The 17532-nt window shown below is 36.5% G+C and overlaps 1 protein-coding gene and 1 long non-coding RNA gene across 2 annotated transcripts in view; one reads left to right on the plus strand and one right to left on the minus strand.

Moving 5' to 3' along the window:
- Positions 1–275: 275 nt before the first annotated feature.
- Positions 276–9804, plus strand: LOC109042567 (uncharacterized). Its single transcript, XM_019059384.2, has 7 exons — positions 276–627; positions 1600–1898; positions 2757–2906; positions 4040–4181; positions 4725–4867; positions 7003–7091; positions 7893–9804. Exons 1-7 carry the CDS (start codon positions 559–561, stop codon positions 8018–8020), a joined length of 1020 nt encoding a protein of 339 aa, XP_018914929.1. The 5' UTR covers positions 276–558; the 3' UTR covers positions 8021–9804.
- Positions 4491–17532, minus strand: part of LOC109042569 (uncharacterized) — a 45095-nt gene continuing 32053 nt past the window's right edge. Inside the window, exons 3-5 of the long non-coding RNA XR_011899818.1 lie at positions 7663–7823; positions 6517–6662; positions 4491–4625 (exon numbers count right to left, since the gene is read on the minus strand). This is a non-coding gene — a long non-coding RNA (uncharacterized lncRNA). The remainder of the gene's footprint in view (positions 4626–6516; positions 6663–7662; positions 7824–17532) is intronic.

Raw genomic sequence — 17532 nt, forward strand, 5'->3', positions numbered from 1 at the left:
TCAACAGTTGCGCAAAAGAACGCGGGAAATTTTAAATTTCTAAATTTCAAAATTTAATCAACACTATTTAATAACTGGATAAGTTATGCATAAGTGTTTCACAATCCGGAGAAGAACTTTAATCTGAGTTTGAGATATTTATGGCAATTTAAACAACGCAATTCAATTCCCTATTTTCAGTTTGTTTACAGTCTATCATCCTATCATCCTCGAAGATTGTCCCTGACTTGCCATTTAGAGGTTATGTTATGACTCCCTTATCATATCTTATTTCTTATCAGTGCCCTGCAAGATTTCAGGTAATTTTTATGATTTCAAAACACACCAGCACGAATCTCTCGCAACTTTCTCCATTCGCAACTCTTCTTCAGTCAATTTTAATTGGAAACATCAATTTTAGTTAATTGATGAACATGCCGTAGAGGAATTTTAATCCTGTGGAGGCTGCTCTGAAACGGGAGGCCCTCACTCACAATCTTTTTATTAAGTAAGTGGTGGCCAAGTTCATTCTCCAACTGAAAAGAATATAAGGAAGAATCATCAAGGAGGTATTCGACCATGGATATTTTGTCTGCTGCCGTCATATCTTACGGGATGTGGTTCATCCTCAACAGTGTCTACATTGAGGTAAATTAGTGTGCTTTTTTCACACCGATCAATTTTGTGGCGTAACGTATTTGTCACGATCAAGTATGCAATTATCACACTCAAAGTTTATGAAGAAGGCATAAACTCCTGAAACAGTAAAGTAAGAGCAGAAATTGTATAACACGACCATTGCGCTCTGTGGGTTTGATACTTTCATGATTGAAATGTTCTTGGGTTGTGACCTATTAGTATAAAATCACTATTATGTTGGGTGAGCCCTGAATCGCTGCCGATTATGGTCTCTCAGTCATAAAAAACAAAGCCCTAAAATTGAGCTCAGCTCATTGTCATAACAACTAAGTCCGACTTTAGATGCAGGTGCTCATTAAGGATACGCATCAATCGTCCTAGTCCAGAACCTCGTATCTCTTCGATGATGTTTAAAATCCTTGCTCCTATCTTATTTTTAATAGGAGAAATAATCAGCATCATTCCTTGAAGTTTGTGCAGAGAAGGAAAATCACAGCAATTTTTAAGAACTTTGCTGAAGTAGTTTTCATTTGAAAAATAAAGTACCTCTGAAAAGAAGTCTACAATTTTAGAAACCAAGATGAGACTTGGGAGTTTCACTGTCAATTCATTGATTAAACACTTATTTTTGTACTCGTCTCATACTCAATGGAATACTCATTTCATTTTTGATCTCCAAATTCATTGATTTTTACCCAATAATTTTAAGACAGTAAAAAAAAAAAAAAAAAAAATTATTGTGCAGAAAGTTGTATACTATTGCACAAACAATGATTATATTACTTGGATTAGTGCGCAGGTTTAGTAAGTACAAATAATTAAAAATTTAAATGACTGCTATGCATCTGAGAGGTATCCAAACGGCACAGTGAAGCTCTTGGAGCCAACTGCCCTAAGTGGACCATAGCTCTGAGCAGATCTTCTTTTCCAATGGTTTCTACTTTTCAGATTTAATTTTTTACTTTCTCTGTCCTCTTTCAGATTGTTTCACCTTTAATCTTCAAACGAACAAAAGACTACCGAATGCCCATCATTTCGTGGGAGCTGCTGTTCAGCGGATTTTGTTTTGTAACCTGCTTGAACAATCTTCCCGCCAGTGACATGTTTTCAAGTTTCACTTTCAGTAACTACCATCTGCCTTCAAATCTGAGCTCTGCATTCATGATAGGAGGATTCATGCACAGCGTAAGCAGAAGTGTAACGTTGAAGGGCATCAACAGTTGCTTATTTTGGAGGCAGATTAGTCTCTCTTTGCTCTCCACTTCTGCTTTTAAACTGGGGTAAGAATCAAAGGAGGTACTTACCTATATTTCAAATATCACTGTGGGTGGTTGAATGTGCAAAACCAGGATAAAGACATTACTCGTGTTCTTATTACCTAATTTTTTCATGAGAAAATAAACTTTGATAAAATCATATTGATTTATAGATATCAATAATATTAGAAAAATGTATATTGATGATAAGTATGAGTCCCCTGGATTAATATTTGAAATGTAACAAAAAACGAAAGAGGGCTGCAGCATAATTTGTTAATTATAAATAACATGCAGACTCTTTGAATTCTAAATAGTTTTCTCTTCAAAGAATTGGGGACTCATTAAATAAAGAATTGCTCCAGAGATGGACCAGCTCCTAATATTTCTGGGGACACAACCCTCAGAAAAAAGGATTAGCTTTTCACTTAAGGGAACAAGAAAAGGTTCAAAAGAGGCCCTAAAAAGCCCTCCGAGGTTCCTTCAAAAGTGCGTAATATGGCCCTATACCTAAAGCACAAAGGGGCCCCTAATTGGCCTTGGTGGCTAAAATTGAGGGAGCAATTCCCCTCTTGCCTCTCTAAACAGTCAGCCCCTGATTTGCATTGATTAATTCGTCGATTGGCTGACATAAGGGCGTAACAACACATTGAGATGAGCCCAGAAAAGCTTTGAATTGTATAGGGTTCATTACAAAGTGTAATTACGCCCTTATGTCAGGTAGGCGACGAATTGATGAGTAAAGTTGACTGCACAAACATCAAAATGTACCAAAGAGTTAACTAGGTAATACGATTTAATCAATTTATTTTTGACAAAATATCTTAAAAAATTCATACCGAAGCTCGATTCTTCAATAATATCTCTTGTTTTCTTTTTCAGGTGTGTGGATTTCTTATTTAAGGCTGTTCTGGTGATTAGTATAATGGATCAACTGTTATGGTTCATTCGAGCTCTGTGCAACCTCGAGAAAATGGATAGTGAAAAAAGTTGGATCTTGTCCATTATGTCTACCCTCTATTGCATTTTATGGTAACCAATTTGCTTTTGCATCCATCTAAAGTAGGTAAATCTAGTCCTCAGTCACCTGCAGAACTTGAAAAGTCAATTACACCATATTAAAGGCAGTGTGTCATAGGCTTTTGGTCATAGGAAATTACTGGGACTTCAAGACAGCTCTCACAGATGGTAACTGCACATATTATTTTACACCAGCAGCTCTCAAACTTAAAAGCTAGGGGACTCCCCAGGATTTGTGAGGCAGCCTGAAGCCCTCCTGTACACTTAAATCAATATCAGTCAGAATGAAAACACACCATTTCTGATAAATGAAAATTTTCAAGAAACAAAAAACAATGAACAGTTAATGGAAAAGTCGATCGAAAAAGAAGCTGTTAGGTGCGGAAGGACAAGTACTTAGGGACACTTTGAAGACCCAATGTGCCATAGATGTGCCATCTTCTAAGGCTTTCACAGAAATTGGGGAAATTAAATGGAATTTGGGTATTGTGCAGTTTGAGTTGGTGTGTTTTCATTTTCACTAATTCAATTACCTTTTCTGTTTTTCCCTTTTTTTATTTTGCGCTCTTATGAAGTAAGAGCTAGTGAGTCAGTGTTGTTAGTTATAAATTCCGTGTTGATAATTTAAACTGATGGATTTGCAAAGTGATTGGATCTGCCAAAACGTCTAGTTTTTATGCCCAACATTAATGACAATATTTCTCATTGAAAAACAGTGTGTGTGTAACATCATCCACTGTGGTTGTACATATCTTGGTTTCTTCCTCTCATAAATCAGTGGTACATAATTCGAACTGGATGCTAAACTTTTAATATTTATAAAACCAAGGCGGAGGAAACCATGGTATGCAGCACCATGGTGGATAGCGTTCTGCGCCACGTTCTTCGAAAAGCAGCATCTCCATTAACAACCAAACTTTGCGTCCTAATGGATTTTCTCAGTTTTCGCTGAGCAAGAATTTGATAAATCAAAACATGACTGTAGAAAGCACAACTCACCCATTTTTGTTGCATGTCAATGCACAGTCATAACTTATGATTTTGTAAGAAAAAAAGAATTGCAGAAAAAAATTATTTGACTGAATTGTAGTGTTGGACACCTCTTGCATATAAAAACTGGAGCTATCTGATGTCTTCTTTCTCAGGTGTTTTGTGTACTTATTTTTGATGCCTTCATACATGATAATCCCAGCGGCTTTTACAAGAACGAATAGTGAGAGTATACCACATTTACTCGTCTTAAATTTAAGCCTTTGGATCTGCTTCCTATGTGAATTCATAAATTCGGTAAGAATCTTCTTTTAAGTCACCTAAAACAGCAAACCTGGACAATATAAAATCAACCATTGTTTTGAAAATAAGTATCAAAATCCAAATATGTAGTTAGTATAAAAAATCCTATTGCAAAATGCGATTATCTTAAGTCTTAAATGTCTCCGTATTTTTTTCTGCAATGAGGAACACACAAATATAAACCCAATCAGATCGAAAATTCATAATTAAAAACATCTCTACCTTCTTTACTTGTAAACCTGTGACATTTTAAAGTATCAGAACTTTATTTTCAACCATTGGAGAATAAAAAACAAAGAAAAATGAGTTACAAAATTATTTTATTTGAAAACCAAGACTTACAAATAAAACAAACAGGCCGGGTGCAGCAAAAAATGTTTGACTCGTCGAGAAGCCTTAATCATCCATGATCCATTGAAGAGGTTCTCTACATTTTGCCTGAAAAGTACAAAACAATAAATGGAGGTTTAATTAATTTTATATTCTAAATCAAATGTGCTTTAGGGCTCTAATCAAAACTTCTGCTCTGTTTTTCAGCCTGCACTGCAAGTGATAAAAGAACTGTTCCTGTATCAGACAATTAATGTAGACCTTTTCACTTTTAAAGAAAACTTCCTTACAAGGTCAAACTTTGTATTGTTGAAAAAGCAACTTGAGAAAGAAAAACAGAAAGTTGAAAGGTAATTCCATCTTCCTTTTCTCCCATTCGATGAGGCGAAAGATAATAATGTTCAGAGCTCTAACCTCTATCTATCACTTACTTTTTTTCTTCTTTTTTTTACACTGTTAATTTCGTTAGGTTAAGGCACAGTACTTAATGCTCGTAAGTTTCGCAATTGAATCAGCGAGAACAAAAACACACCAACTCGGTAACACAAAAATGCTCAATTTCCATTAAAAACAGCTAATTTTCATGAAGATCATTGAAGTTAGCGCATCTGTTCCAATTTTGACCTTTAAAGAGTCCATAAGTACTTGTCTTTCGGCAGCAAAAATCTTTTTCTTTGACTAACTTTTCCACCTACTTTGCAGTTTTGTATGCGTCTTGATTATTTTAATTTTTCCGAATTGGTGTTTTCGTTCTCACTGATTCAATTGAGGGTGGCATAACATTCTGAATGGGAATCCAATCCAGCACCTTTAATGAATTGTTGCTGACTTGTTCGCTAACTTGCATGTCTTAAGCACTACATTTTTACAATCTTTGCCATGCAAATACACGGCTATGTTGGAGCTACCAATTCAGTTCAACTATCTCTAATTGCGCCAAAGGCTAAATGATTACTAGGAGGCTACGCCCCCTCGTCGCTACACGGCCCAACCTCCTAAAGGCGTTCTTTGATATCAAAGAGTCGCCCGGCGGCGCAGTTTTATAGCCGCAGCGTTAATAAAATTCATATTTTCATATTAAAATGTGCTCAACAAATCTTGGCAAAACTTTCCTGGCAGAAGTAGTAAGTGCCTAATATACTATCAGTGCTGTTTAATTTTTTCTTTATTTCCATTTTTTTTTCGTTTCCGATTTTTATCGATGCGTCTTTCTCTTTTAGCCTCTTATCAATGTTGGTTTTATTTTTCCTCTAAAAAATTACAATATGAGGTATATTTTACAGATTTATTTTTTTGATAAATAAAGAAGAAAAAATTTGAGATCAAAAGCATGCATTTCACAATGATTGATTAAGGAACCATTGCAGTAAAACAATGCAAGATGAATATATGTTCATAATTAAAAGGTCAGAGAGTCAGGGATCGAACCCACAAACTGAGACTTAAGGCAGGAAAGCTTGACACTTTAGACAACTGGGCCACGGCCCACCTCAAATTTTGTAAAGTGGATCTTATGTTCACAGACGAGAGCTAGAGGGCAGGCTACTACTCGGCCATTGCGTAACTTTCTACGCAACAAGGCAGTTGTGGTGCATGCTCACTTTTATAACATGATTGTAAAAAAACCTGGTCTTATTTCCGAAACCTAATTAGAGCGGGCTCATCTAGGCACACATCACTTGTCAATAACTACAAAATCATTGAAATTGACCCAGTAGAACGCCCAAACGAACTGTGACAAAAAATAAAAATTTACATTGTGTATGTGGGAGAATTCGCAACTGTACCATGTAATATAGAAGAGCCTGGGTCATATTTTCAAAATCTGAATAGAGCGGGCCCGCCTAGAGACAATTGCCTGGCGATAGTCCAAAAAATCACGGAAATCTGCCCTACAGAACGCAGGAACTTAGCGTTACCAGATATGCAAAGAAAGGAATTCTCCGAGTTTGAAGTATAGATTGAATAAAATAATATATAAAGTATTTCCTGAATTTACCTGGTAAAATTGAGTTAAAGTGGAGTGCTGTGATCAGCCAAAGCTGAATTAATCCTTCTGTTACCATGCCCATTTCATGACAGATCAACGATGAGTCATCAATAGCTAATCAAAGAACCAACGAAAAGTTCCACCTGATGAAAACACTTAAAAAGTACATAATAATATTAAATCAACCAATCACAAGCGTTCTTTTCCATCCTTATGTTATCCATGGAAAAAACAAAATTTCCCCTGAATATGTAATCGTTTTTATTTTATTTAAATCCTACCATCCAGGAATTTTTCTTTCATTTTATTTAAATGGAAGTTTGAAGAGTCTTAATGAGAAAACTCAGAGCTTGCTATCATGTCCAATTGCGTTTAATTCTTCAGAACAATTCTTCCATTGTCAAGAACCCATTCTGGAATTCCCCAGAACAATTTTATTTTGAAGTGAAGCTCCTTAATTGAACTTGATTAATGATTCATCATGTTTTTTCCTAGACTGCAAAAAGCTGTGCCCAAACAAGAAAACCAGGAGCAGAAAATCAATAAAAAAATGAACCCTGGGACTGTCATACAAACAATTAAATGTAAGTACAAATATTTCAGTCAAACTGAGAAGGTGAGTAGTAGAATCTGCGCTCATCCACCCATGTCTTCGGATATTTGGACTTCATTTTGCAAATAGGAATCACAATTTCTGGCTCATTCGCAAAAACATGTATGTACATAGTAAAACTAATGGTACATCTATTGTTTCTAGACGGAACCAGAAACCCAGATTGTAAAATGCAGTCCACTTGAATAAGCCTCAGGGATTTGGAATTGTAGATTGAAAGAGGACACTTATTTTTTTTTGAACACAAGTCTTAACTTTACGCACCTGCGAAATGTAAAAAAAAATTCTGTCTCTCCAGACCTAGATACTGAGCATAGTGTGGGATATTTGTTACAGAATTCGATGTTCAGCAGTCATTTTTGTGGGGGGAAAAAAATAGAAATTACACTGGCCCAGATTTTTGATCAACCACTATTCACATTGATTGGGTCAATGGGGTCCTAAATGCTCCATTTTGCTTTAACATAAAGGAAAGGTAAGGAAAACACTGACAGATTGGGATGATTATAGAAAAAAAGCGTCAGGCAGCCTTTAACACTTACAGTATTAAAAGTCTGCATGAAAGTACAAGTCACTGCTTGGTAATGCTCACTAGCGGAGGATCAGAAGTGGCCACGTCAATACTCAAATGGTCCCAGTCCAGCTGATTGTTCCCGGTTTTTGCCGAGCCAGACAACATGACAGCTCAATGCTCACCTGGAATCTATCAGTTCTTGCAATAATTATCAGATGCGTTGATTGACTATCTCTTACATCCTTCAACCTGTTACAGGTTACATGGCAATGAAGAGGCGGCTGAAAAATGTTCGTGAGAGAGCACAGTTTGCAGAGACATCAAATAATCCCGAACAAGATCAAGAGGACTTTATTGATGAGGATATTCCAAACAAATCTGAATAGCCTCAGGATCCAAGACATGGAGCCGACTTCATGACACTCACTTATAAGTCATCTAATGGATGTCTTCTTTTGGATAGCGTTAAGCAATAAAATCACTCCTTCATTACGGTGTTCCAAAACATTAGTCTCCATCTTAGTCTTTTGGAAAGGAACGAACTAACATCCTTACTAGAAAATTATTGTAACTCTTCTGGCCCACTTAAAGTTCATCTTTATAAAATCTTTGTCGATGATGGCTGGATTCCTTCCAAAAAACTACAATTTTGAGACATCCCAATGAAGATGCGACCATCTTGCTTACCTCTATCCACTAGGTATTACCAATTAAAAGAATACTGCTTCAGGTCATTCTTGGATGACAAGAAAGCCAACGACAGCCCTGCCTCATAGAATGTATCGCGCAGACCTCCTATTTATTGATACCACCCTTTCAATTTACCATAAGAAGTTCCTTAAATAAGTTATAGTTTTCTTGGATAAGTCGTCCATTGCCCTGGCTTCAATTTTTTAAGCCAATCTGTCTAGTCAAACATGCTAAAGATAAAAATTTATTTTTGCTTCTCAATTATTTTGAGGATTTAACACTTACGGCAAACTTCATTTAATTGGGGCTTATCCATCCTGAGGAATTATCCCCGACGAAGTTGAGTTTTTTTACATTGCTATCATATCATATACAAGATTCAGTTCAGGGGATTTTGTCCCAACAAAGGGCAGTTGCCTGTAGTACGTTTTGTATATTCTTCGACAATGTAATCATGGATTAAACATATTGTTGATGAACTCCTGAAAGTGATGTACTACCCCCAAATCTGGCAGCCCTCTTGCTGTCAGCCGGTAGTCTTCTAGATTACCCTATTTACCTCCTGTTCTTGCTGGTGCTAACATAACTTTTGCTTACTAATGTTCTTGTTTTCTGCATAAATATCTCAGTTACTTCCGGAACATCTTCAGAGTTACTGCGAAAACTAAAACTAAGGTGAATTTAAGAAATTTCACAGAAAACCACCGCCTGACCCCTGATTTCACTGTGCCAACCTTCCTAATCCTTACTCCTGAGTTAGCCACCACTACAGCATACATAAATAGGTGGATCTTTAGAGTTTTCGAAATTGCCTTGAGACTCACAGTGCTTTAGAAAAAACTGTACACAGGAAGTCAGCTGCGATGCTAGGACTCTTTTTCTGTACTTACATAAATCCTGAAATGAAAGAGCTCATACCTTGTGTCCTTCAAGTTTTCTGTCAAAACAATTTCACAAATTTTTCCTGTTGGTCTTTCCTTGTTTGAAGAAGTGTTGCCCCAAATTATGAAAGAAATATCTTCACCCTAAGGTCTACCAGTTCAATGACCTGGGGAGACATTTATCAGGAAAGAGCAAGAAATATTATTAAAGAAAATCAGTCTGAGCTACTAGGTCATTCCCTCCATAACTTGAAGGAAAATTTTTCAAAGACCATGTTTCAATATTCTGGACTGTCCATGCATCATAAAATAGTGGACATCCTGACCTAAAGACACTGTTCAAAACTTAGTCGATTTGAGGTTTCCTTGAGATAGAAACTCCTAACCATTGTTTTTGTTTTACCTTAGGTACTAAGAGATTATTTAAAATTCCTCGATCTGAGGACTCCTTGAGACAGAAACTCATAACCCTTGTTATTTTTACCCTAGATATTAACTATGTTCATTTTTGTGTGTGATATTTTCAAACTTTGTTACTTCAGTCTTTCATTATGTTTAATAATTCTAATAAATTTCGAGAATAATTAGCTTCCCACATAGGTCTTGCGTTTCACACCTTTTTATGCTATTCTTCAAAACTACTGACCTGTTGGAGGAAACTGCACATGCAAAAATTCAAATTTCTTAGTTTAAAGATCCTAATCTTTAAAAATAAAATTAGAACCATTTCACCATGATTATAGAATGCTACGCATAATTACTACTAATTTTATAGAGTTACTAGAATGTAGATCTACTTATGATAAAACTAATAATCCCTTAAAACCTCTTCAAATTTACCCTACTAGCCTTTTAAATATGCAAATGAATGATCAAGTCCATCACAAAGTAATTGCTAGTTAGCGGACTGTTTTGAGTAGATACTAGTACTACACGTAATGAGGCATCGACAAAAATGCAATGATACAACAGCTTTTTACTACACGTAATGAGGCATCGACAAATATGCAATGATACAACAGCTTTTTCATAGAATAATCAAACAATTCACTCTGATGGTTCTGAGAGTCCATGTGTGGCGGGAAGAATCTCAATGTAGTTTATAGACTTCGCGGGTGCTATGTCAGATCCGACGGAGAATCTTACAATGTTGAGATATCACTAGCTCAGGGACAGCTTTTCCAACCAAAGTTGAGAGCAACAACATTTTGGGTGAAAAAGCCTTCCCTTGCTAGTTTTCATTGAGGATAAGCTGCTGAAGATTCAGGACTGGTGATAAATTCTGTTGACTGAAGAATGCTGCCTTCAGGATAAACGTTGAAGAAGAAGAATAAATCCAGCTTAATAACAGCTTTTCCTACCAAAGTTGAATATAAACAACATTTTGGGAGAGAAAGCTGTCGCCTAGCTGGCGGAATTTGCTAAGATCATTTTGAGTCAGCGATGGACGAACCAAACTGAAAGTTTGACAATGAGAAATTTCAGTCAGCAGGCAGTTTATGATGTGATAATAACTGAGGCAACCTAATACTTGCATCGAAAGATGATAAAAACTAGGGAAACCATAACACAGCATATAATCATGAGTACCTTACAAGTTTATAGAAAAAATATTTTTTTAAGCGAAAAATTCTTGGGTGTGAACTTAGTTATGGAGGCGCAAAAAAAATTACTTAATCCTCCACGGCATAGTGTTGGCTTATCCGTGAGAACAAATACCTTGGCATTTTCAGAATCGGATCACTCCTCTGTGGCAAATGTTGAAAGTTACTTGTTTATTTCTTACTAAAATTCTAAAAACTTCAGAAGAAAAGCGACTCTTCGTTCTCACAAAAGCTGAAATATAATTAGATTTGCGTCCCCTAGAACCAATGATCCAAAATTAATTCATGCCTTAAAGTCTGAATTTAAGCATGATTAATAACGAAAGTTATTCCATCTTGGCCCTACAAGTGTCATTAAAAGAAAACCCTAATTGGGGCAGCCATCAGCTAAGAACTGCAGGAATCCATTCATGTTGTCGTCTTCCAAGTAGTCCGAACTGAAGGGAAAGTCACCTTGACCACAGCTGTTTTTACCAAAGTTGAAACACAACAACATTTCGATACAAACAGCCGGAGCCACAGCGACAAAAACTCACTGCGATTCGCATCCACAGTGTGATGAAGATACCTCGTATTTGCTATTGCTATTAGCTTACTGCTAAAATACATTACATACTTGACTTAGTGATTAAACAGGCAAACAAAAAAAAAATTTAAAAAAAAAACCTTAGATAAGACTGGAAAAACTGTACAGAAGAAAACACATCGAAAGTGAAACTGGAGAAATGCGTATCTAGGTTTGTGGTCTTGCAGACATTCTGTCATAAATTATTTTCTAAATGAGAAATGTTCTACTCAACGTCATGTCTTAGAAACTTGAGTGAGGTTTTCTTGCTATTTAAAGAATATCCTGTGAAAATTTCAAGATATTATGTCGCCTTTTAAATTATGAGAAGGGAGTGGAGAATTCGAAACTTCGGTACCAAGGTAAACACTTTTCCAGTTTCATTGCCGATATCGAACGGATCTCTTCTCGTTTGACAGAAAAAATTAGAATACAGAAATTCGTCTACAATTTTGAGCCCACTACAAGATGGCGTAATTTCTGTCTGCGCACAACATAACAGAGAATTTTGAATACTAAATAGGTTTGCGGTTCCAGGGTAGGACAAGTTATACGGTTTCGTATAAGGTGGCAAAAAATTTCGTTTGACATGACAGATCTGATGCTGACGAAACTTGATACTGTTGCTCTTTGCGTCAAAACGGAGAAGAACTGTTTCAGACATTCTAGACGATACGTTTATTTACGAAGGCTTAAATTTAAGATAACCATTCAATTTTATACAAGAAGGAGCAACGTATGAGGCTAACATTCTGGCTGATGCAAACTTTGAGATAGTGCATTTACGCGGCATATCAATGCTGAACTGATCTTCTTCTTTCCAGTGGCGGACTGAAGCTATTATGGAACAGTGTGTGATATTTAGAAGTCGATATGGCGAGCGCCGGATTCTTTTCCCCTTTAAATCTGAAAGTTTTTTGAGGCTTTTGCAGTTTTCGTAAATACGAATGCGAAGATGAGAATCGCTTAGTGAACGCGATTCTAACAGGTGCAATGATACACGCCACAGCAAACCCTGAAACCGCTCCTTGCTTTGTACCGCAAGGTATGAAGGTGTTTTCATGGAGAATTTAAGAAACACATGTTCAGATTGTTCTGATTTACAGTCGACGGTAGAGACAATATTAAGCATATAAGCGGTGAAACACCCAAACCACGTAGAAATGACTGTTTGCAAGGTTGCAGACATCATTTTTTAAAATGGCAAAATGCCAGGCGATATCTCGTTAACTGCTGTGATCTTTGCCTTCCGGGCCGGGAAAATTAGGTACGAACTTCAACGAACTATGATTAATTCTTTTTCATTCAAAAATATAATTGAAGCGCAGATCTTAAAGCAGACATCATTTTTTAAAATGGCAAAATTCCAGGCGGTACCTCGTTAACTGCTGTGATCTTTGCCGTCCGGGCCGGGAAAATTAGGTGCGAACTTCAACGAACTATGATTAATTCTTTTTCATTCAAAAATAAAATTGAAGCGCAGATCTTAAAAAACCCCAAGTGCGAGATACGTGGTTTAAGAGCTTCACCATAGATACATGCTTTCTAAAAACAACACAAAATAAGTACTCAAAGGTTTGTACTAAAATCAAAAGTAGATACTCGGCCATCTTCAATTTTAATTATCTGTCAGATCCATATACCTACTTCAATACGGCTCTTCGTTTGTTTCCGTAAAACCTTCATTAAAAACTAATATAGGCCACCCACATTACACTTAAATCAATTAGTACCTGAACTACTTCTCCATCAATTAATGTTTGAACCTCATATTATTTCGCAGATTACGTTGAATAACGCCAACCAAACTTATTTTCAACAGTAAAAAAACATACTTAAATTAACCTTACCATATACGAAGTCATTACTACCTTATGTATACAATATAGATTTTAGTTTCTCAATTGAATCGGCAAAGACAAAAACTACGCTCAAAAAAAAAATAAAAAAAAGGATTCGTGGACGTGCAAAATTTACGTGAACCTACTCAAGGAAAGGGCGCCATTGAGCTTGCCCCTCAGAGAAAGTGTATTCTACTTATCTTTACGGCTCTTTACGCTATTCCTAAAATTAAGGCTCTAATGGATCATTGTTGAACTCGCCGATTCAATTGAGACCAAGTGACAAAATTGCGTGGTCTCACGTCCAATAACATAAGCCGGGCGCACACCGTAAAAAAGGCTTCAAACTCTGCATGGACACCATTTTAACCGAGGAAAATGAACGAATTGCGAATTCTTTCTTGAATTTAATAAGAAACTTGGATTGTATTTTGCACTTAGGAGCTTTGTTATCTGGCTTATCTGTAAAAACACTTATGTCCACAAGGAAACTAATGAACATGCGTTGTTTCTAAATTAAGTCAGAAATCGTAGTTTCTAATTGCAAAATGCAGTCCATCGGGTAGATTAAACCAGGCATTAGCAAGAAATCTAAGTTTAGTTTACAGATGTCTCGACAAGTTACAGATTTGCATGATTTCTTGATACATAGCTGCATAATTGTTTGGGTAAAAAATCAAGACAAGAAATGATCGAGCTTTGCTAAGCATTATAACTATTGGGCTGTACGATGCATTTCTAGTTATGTAAAAATTTCGCCAAAAGAATGTCGCCCTAAATAGATCTTTTAATTGAACTGAGATATGTAACAATTACGCTGAAAGGTAAAAACCACGATTCCTTGCCATACTGCCAAGTGTGTGCGGCGCTTAGCGGGCTTATTGGAAGTGAGGCCACGAGATACAGGTATAACTCCGTGCAAACATTTTACTAGCTACGTAAGTTTAAACAAGCCCCAATTTAGGGGGGAAAATCATCACTGTCTGATCTGAATTCAGCAAAAAAAAAAAAAAAAAAAAAAAAAAAAAAAAAAAAAAAAAAAAAAGATGGAATTTACTCAGGACGTAGAGACGTAACGACAATATGCAGGGTTAAAAAAAATGCACCACAAATTGTTATGGTTAATTTCATGACAGGACGTAAGCTGAATCAAGATTCAATATTTGAAATGAAATCTTTTACTGAAGACCTTTTTTTGCTGCATTCAGTCAGATAACAAAGCAATCGTAAGGAAACCCGCTTGACACATGCTCATCCGCCGAAAATGGAAACCAATGTCAACTGCACTCTGCAATCCGGAACTAAAATGTCTTGCTCGTACTTAAAAACGCCTATCCACACAGGGAAACTGATGGCACATATGTTGTATCTGTAATGAGCTAGGAATTGCAGTTCCTAATTGCAAAGTGTGGTCAAATGGATAAGTTGCGCCTGGTCTCAGAGTCGGGTTTTGATCCTTGATTCTTGTCGATCAGCTAAGAAAAATAAGATCCGCCCAAACAGCAACTTCCTGCTTCCAAAATTAACCAAGGTATTGCGCTTTGACGAATTCGGTATATGCCTGAACTCACCGCGGCAGTGACGCCCTTGGTTTCTTCCACCTAGCTTTCATATGAATTGCACGTTGAGTAACCAGTGTAAATGTGTATCCTTGACTGATGAAAGCAAGGTGGAAAAAACCAAGGGAGCCACTACCGCGGTGAATGACGTCATAAACCGAATCCTTCAAAGCACTGGAAAAAAAAAAAAACACATTGGATCTGGAGTCCAGACTCTTAAAAACATCGACAAGAAAAGATACTCTTGATTCAATCGGATTTAAGCTTATATCAAGAACCAAGCCTCATAATTTGAGCGGATTTAAGCTAAAATCTGCTTGAGTTAAGAGTCCTTTTTCTTGTCAATGTTTTAAGAGTCTGGACTCTTAATCCAATATGCTTTTTTTCCAGTGAGCGCGATATCATGGTTTATATTGAGCACAGAGAGCTGCTGTGCGGACGAATCTTTACTCTTAATTATTTTCGGCTAATCTGCGAGAAATCATCAAAACACGATTCTGTGGCCAGCGTAACTGACCCTTTGCACGACACACATCGGATCGAATCAATTAGAGAGGCCGGGCATGATTAGCTGAAACTGCTAATTTTGATGTTTATTTCATCACATTTTAAATTTCAAAGGGTGGTTTTAGAAGAAAATTTCACGAGATGACCAATGGGATCACTTTAAGAACCTTAAAGTTTCTTAAAAAAGGGAGCTCTGAGCGTTAAGAGTTTTCAAATTTTGTCCAACCTCTTCGATTGACTCGACCCACTGTGCGACGTGCGGCGGAATGAACTAGGTCAGCGTGTTAAAGTAAGCAGAAAACAAGTATTTTTGGAGAAGATAGAGACAGATTCAGAAGAAGTGTTGCCCGAGATCCTGAAGCAATGACAACCGACTCACTACCGGCTATCTTTTACCAAAGTCTCCGTAAAACCAACTTTGAGGAAAGAAATAGCCGGGGTTGAGCCGGCGCCGTGAGAGCACTGCGAAGTTGTGGCGTCGCTTGACTAATCATAAAAATTCGAAAACCACCGAATTTGTGGCGTCGATCACTAGATGATAAGATAATTTACAATAAAAAAATGGAAGACAACCGTCATTCGATGGATACATTGACGCAACCCTACAATTAAAATTTTCTAAATGAACTAGCAATATGTAGCAGTCGGAACCAATAAGAGGCTTATTTACCGGACGTCAGTAAAAGTATCACTAAACGATAAAAATATCACCATTACCGGTTATGGCTGCTACTATATATCATGTGGAACATGACTGTTACGGTAAATTTTACAACCCCCTTCTAAGTAGGATTTCAGCTAATATACCTTTGTAGAAAGTCTCAGTACATGGCAGCGTGGAAACACAAGAATTATTTCCTTAAATAAAATCCTACCGTAATGAGTAAATGTAATTCATTCATTTAATTAATTTTTCGGGGTTAAATCCTTCAATTACAAATAAAGTGCATCTAATACGCCGTGTTAAGGAAAAACGCTGTATAAGAACCCTCCAACGTTGCGAAATTTATGATAATTAACTATATACTACATGATATTTTGTTGGGAAATTTGTCGACGACCCCTAGTAAGTTTCCAGACATTACCTCTCAATGAAACTGAAAACTTAGAGCTAATTATTTCGTTATTTCGTTCCGTTGAGAATTAATACCCGAAAAGCTTATCCCAAAACTTTCAAAAAAAAAAAAATGAAGTAAAGAGTTAATTAAAATAAATTCTGCGACGTTCGAAGGTTCTTATACGAGGAAAATGTCATCAACGGAAAGCTTGAGAATCATACTAATAATAATATGATGATAATAATAATAATATAGAATTAAATGGAGGATGAAATATTATAAAAAGGATTAGGATGATGAGTAAACCAGCTGAGGAATGACCCAAGCAATCGCTTTCTGTCTTGTACATTGATTATCAAACTTTCCGATATAATGAAGATCTTCCTTCAAAACCTATGAAAGGAAATAATGAAGAGCTTTACTTTGAAGTTCTCCGAATTCTCTAATTTTGGACGGACTGAACAGTCGCGGGGATATGAAAAAGTAAAGCTGGGGAAGTTCATGAGCTACATTTTGAGAAGATTTGAAGACTTAAAAATAGTATCGAATGTTACTATTATAAAAAAAAAGGTGGAAATGCCCCCCCCCCCCCCCCCCAAATAAAAAGCCAGGAAATTAAAGCAGCGTGCAAAATAAGCATGTAAGTAGATGGGATAAAAATAGAGATTTTGAGTGATCCTGTACTGTTCTTGATAATGAAGTTACTGTACAGCTAACAATAAGCATAAAATACAAAAGTTGTGTGAGGAGAAAATCTAGATAAGCCCTCCCCCCTAGTTTAAAATGGTACTATCCCGGATGCCCTTGAGTTACGATGGTTATGGGAGAAAATGCACAAAACGCTCACTTAATAGAGCACAATTTTATGAATGTTTTCAAAGTTATGGATTTTCATTTAGGAGTACATCACTTATATTGATTACAGAGGGTTGTAACAGTGACTGAAAGCTCGATTTTTCACAATTAATAAATTGAATAAAGACGATGAAGGTAAAGGATTACAGCGTGCTGAATCAAAACAAGAGACTTGAAGATAAAAGCAAGGTACTTTTCTTCGCCCCTTTAATTTAAAATTGATCGAATGTAACCGCTTGTGATGAAGGACAGTAAACACTTTGAAAACTCATGTAATATCACTCAGAATTGAACAGAAGAAATATTTTAGAGGCTAAGTAAAATCACTCAAAATATGA

Source organism: Bemisia tabaci, chromosome 4 (assembly GCF_918797505.1).
Source record: "Bemisia tabaci chromosome 4, PGI_BMITA_v3".
In the NCBI taxonomy this organism is placed as follows: domain Eukaryota; kingdom Metazoa; phylum Arthropoda; class Insecta; order Hemiptera; family Aleyrodidae; genus Bemisia; species Bemisia tabaci.

Excerpts from the sequence above, each read along its gene's own strand:
- LOC109042567 (XM_019059384.2), top strand. The coding sequence starts at position 559 with ATGGATATTTTGTCTGCTGCCGTCATATCTTACGGGATGTGGTTCATC. Across the intron at positions 4,182-4,724 it reads TATGTGAATTCATAAATTCG|CCTGCACTGCAAGTGATAAA; the intron begins GTAAGAATCTTC and ends TCTGTTTTTCAG. Across the intron at positions 7,092-7,892 it reads TGTCATACAAACAATTAAAT|GTTACATGGCAATGAAGAGG; the intron begins GTAAGTACAAAT and ends AACCTGTTACAG.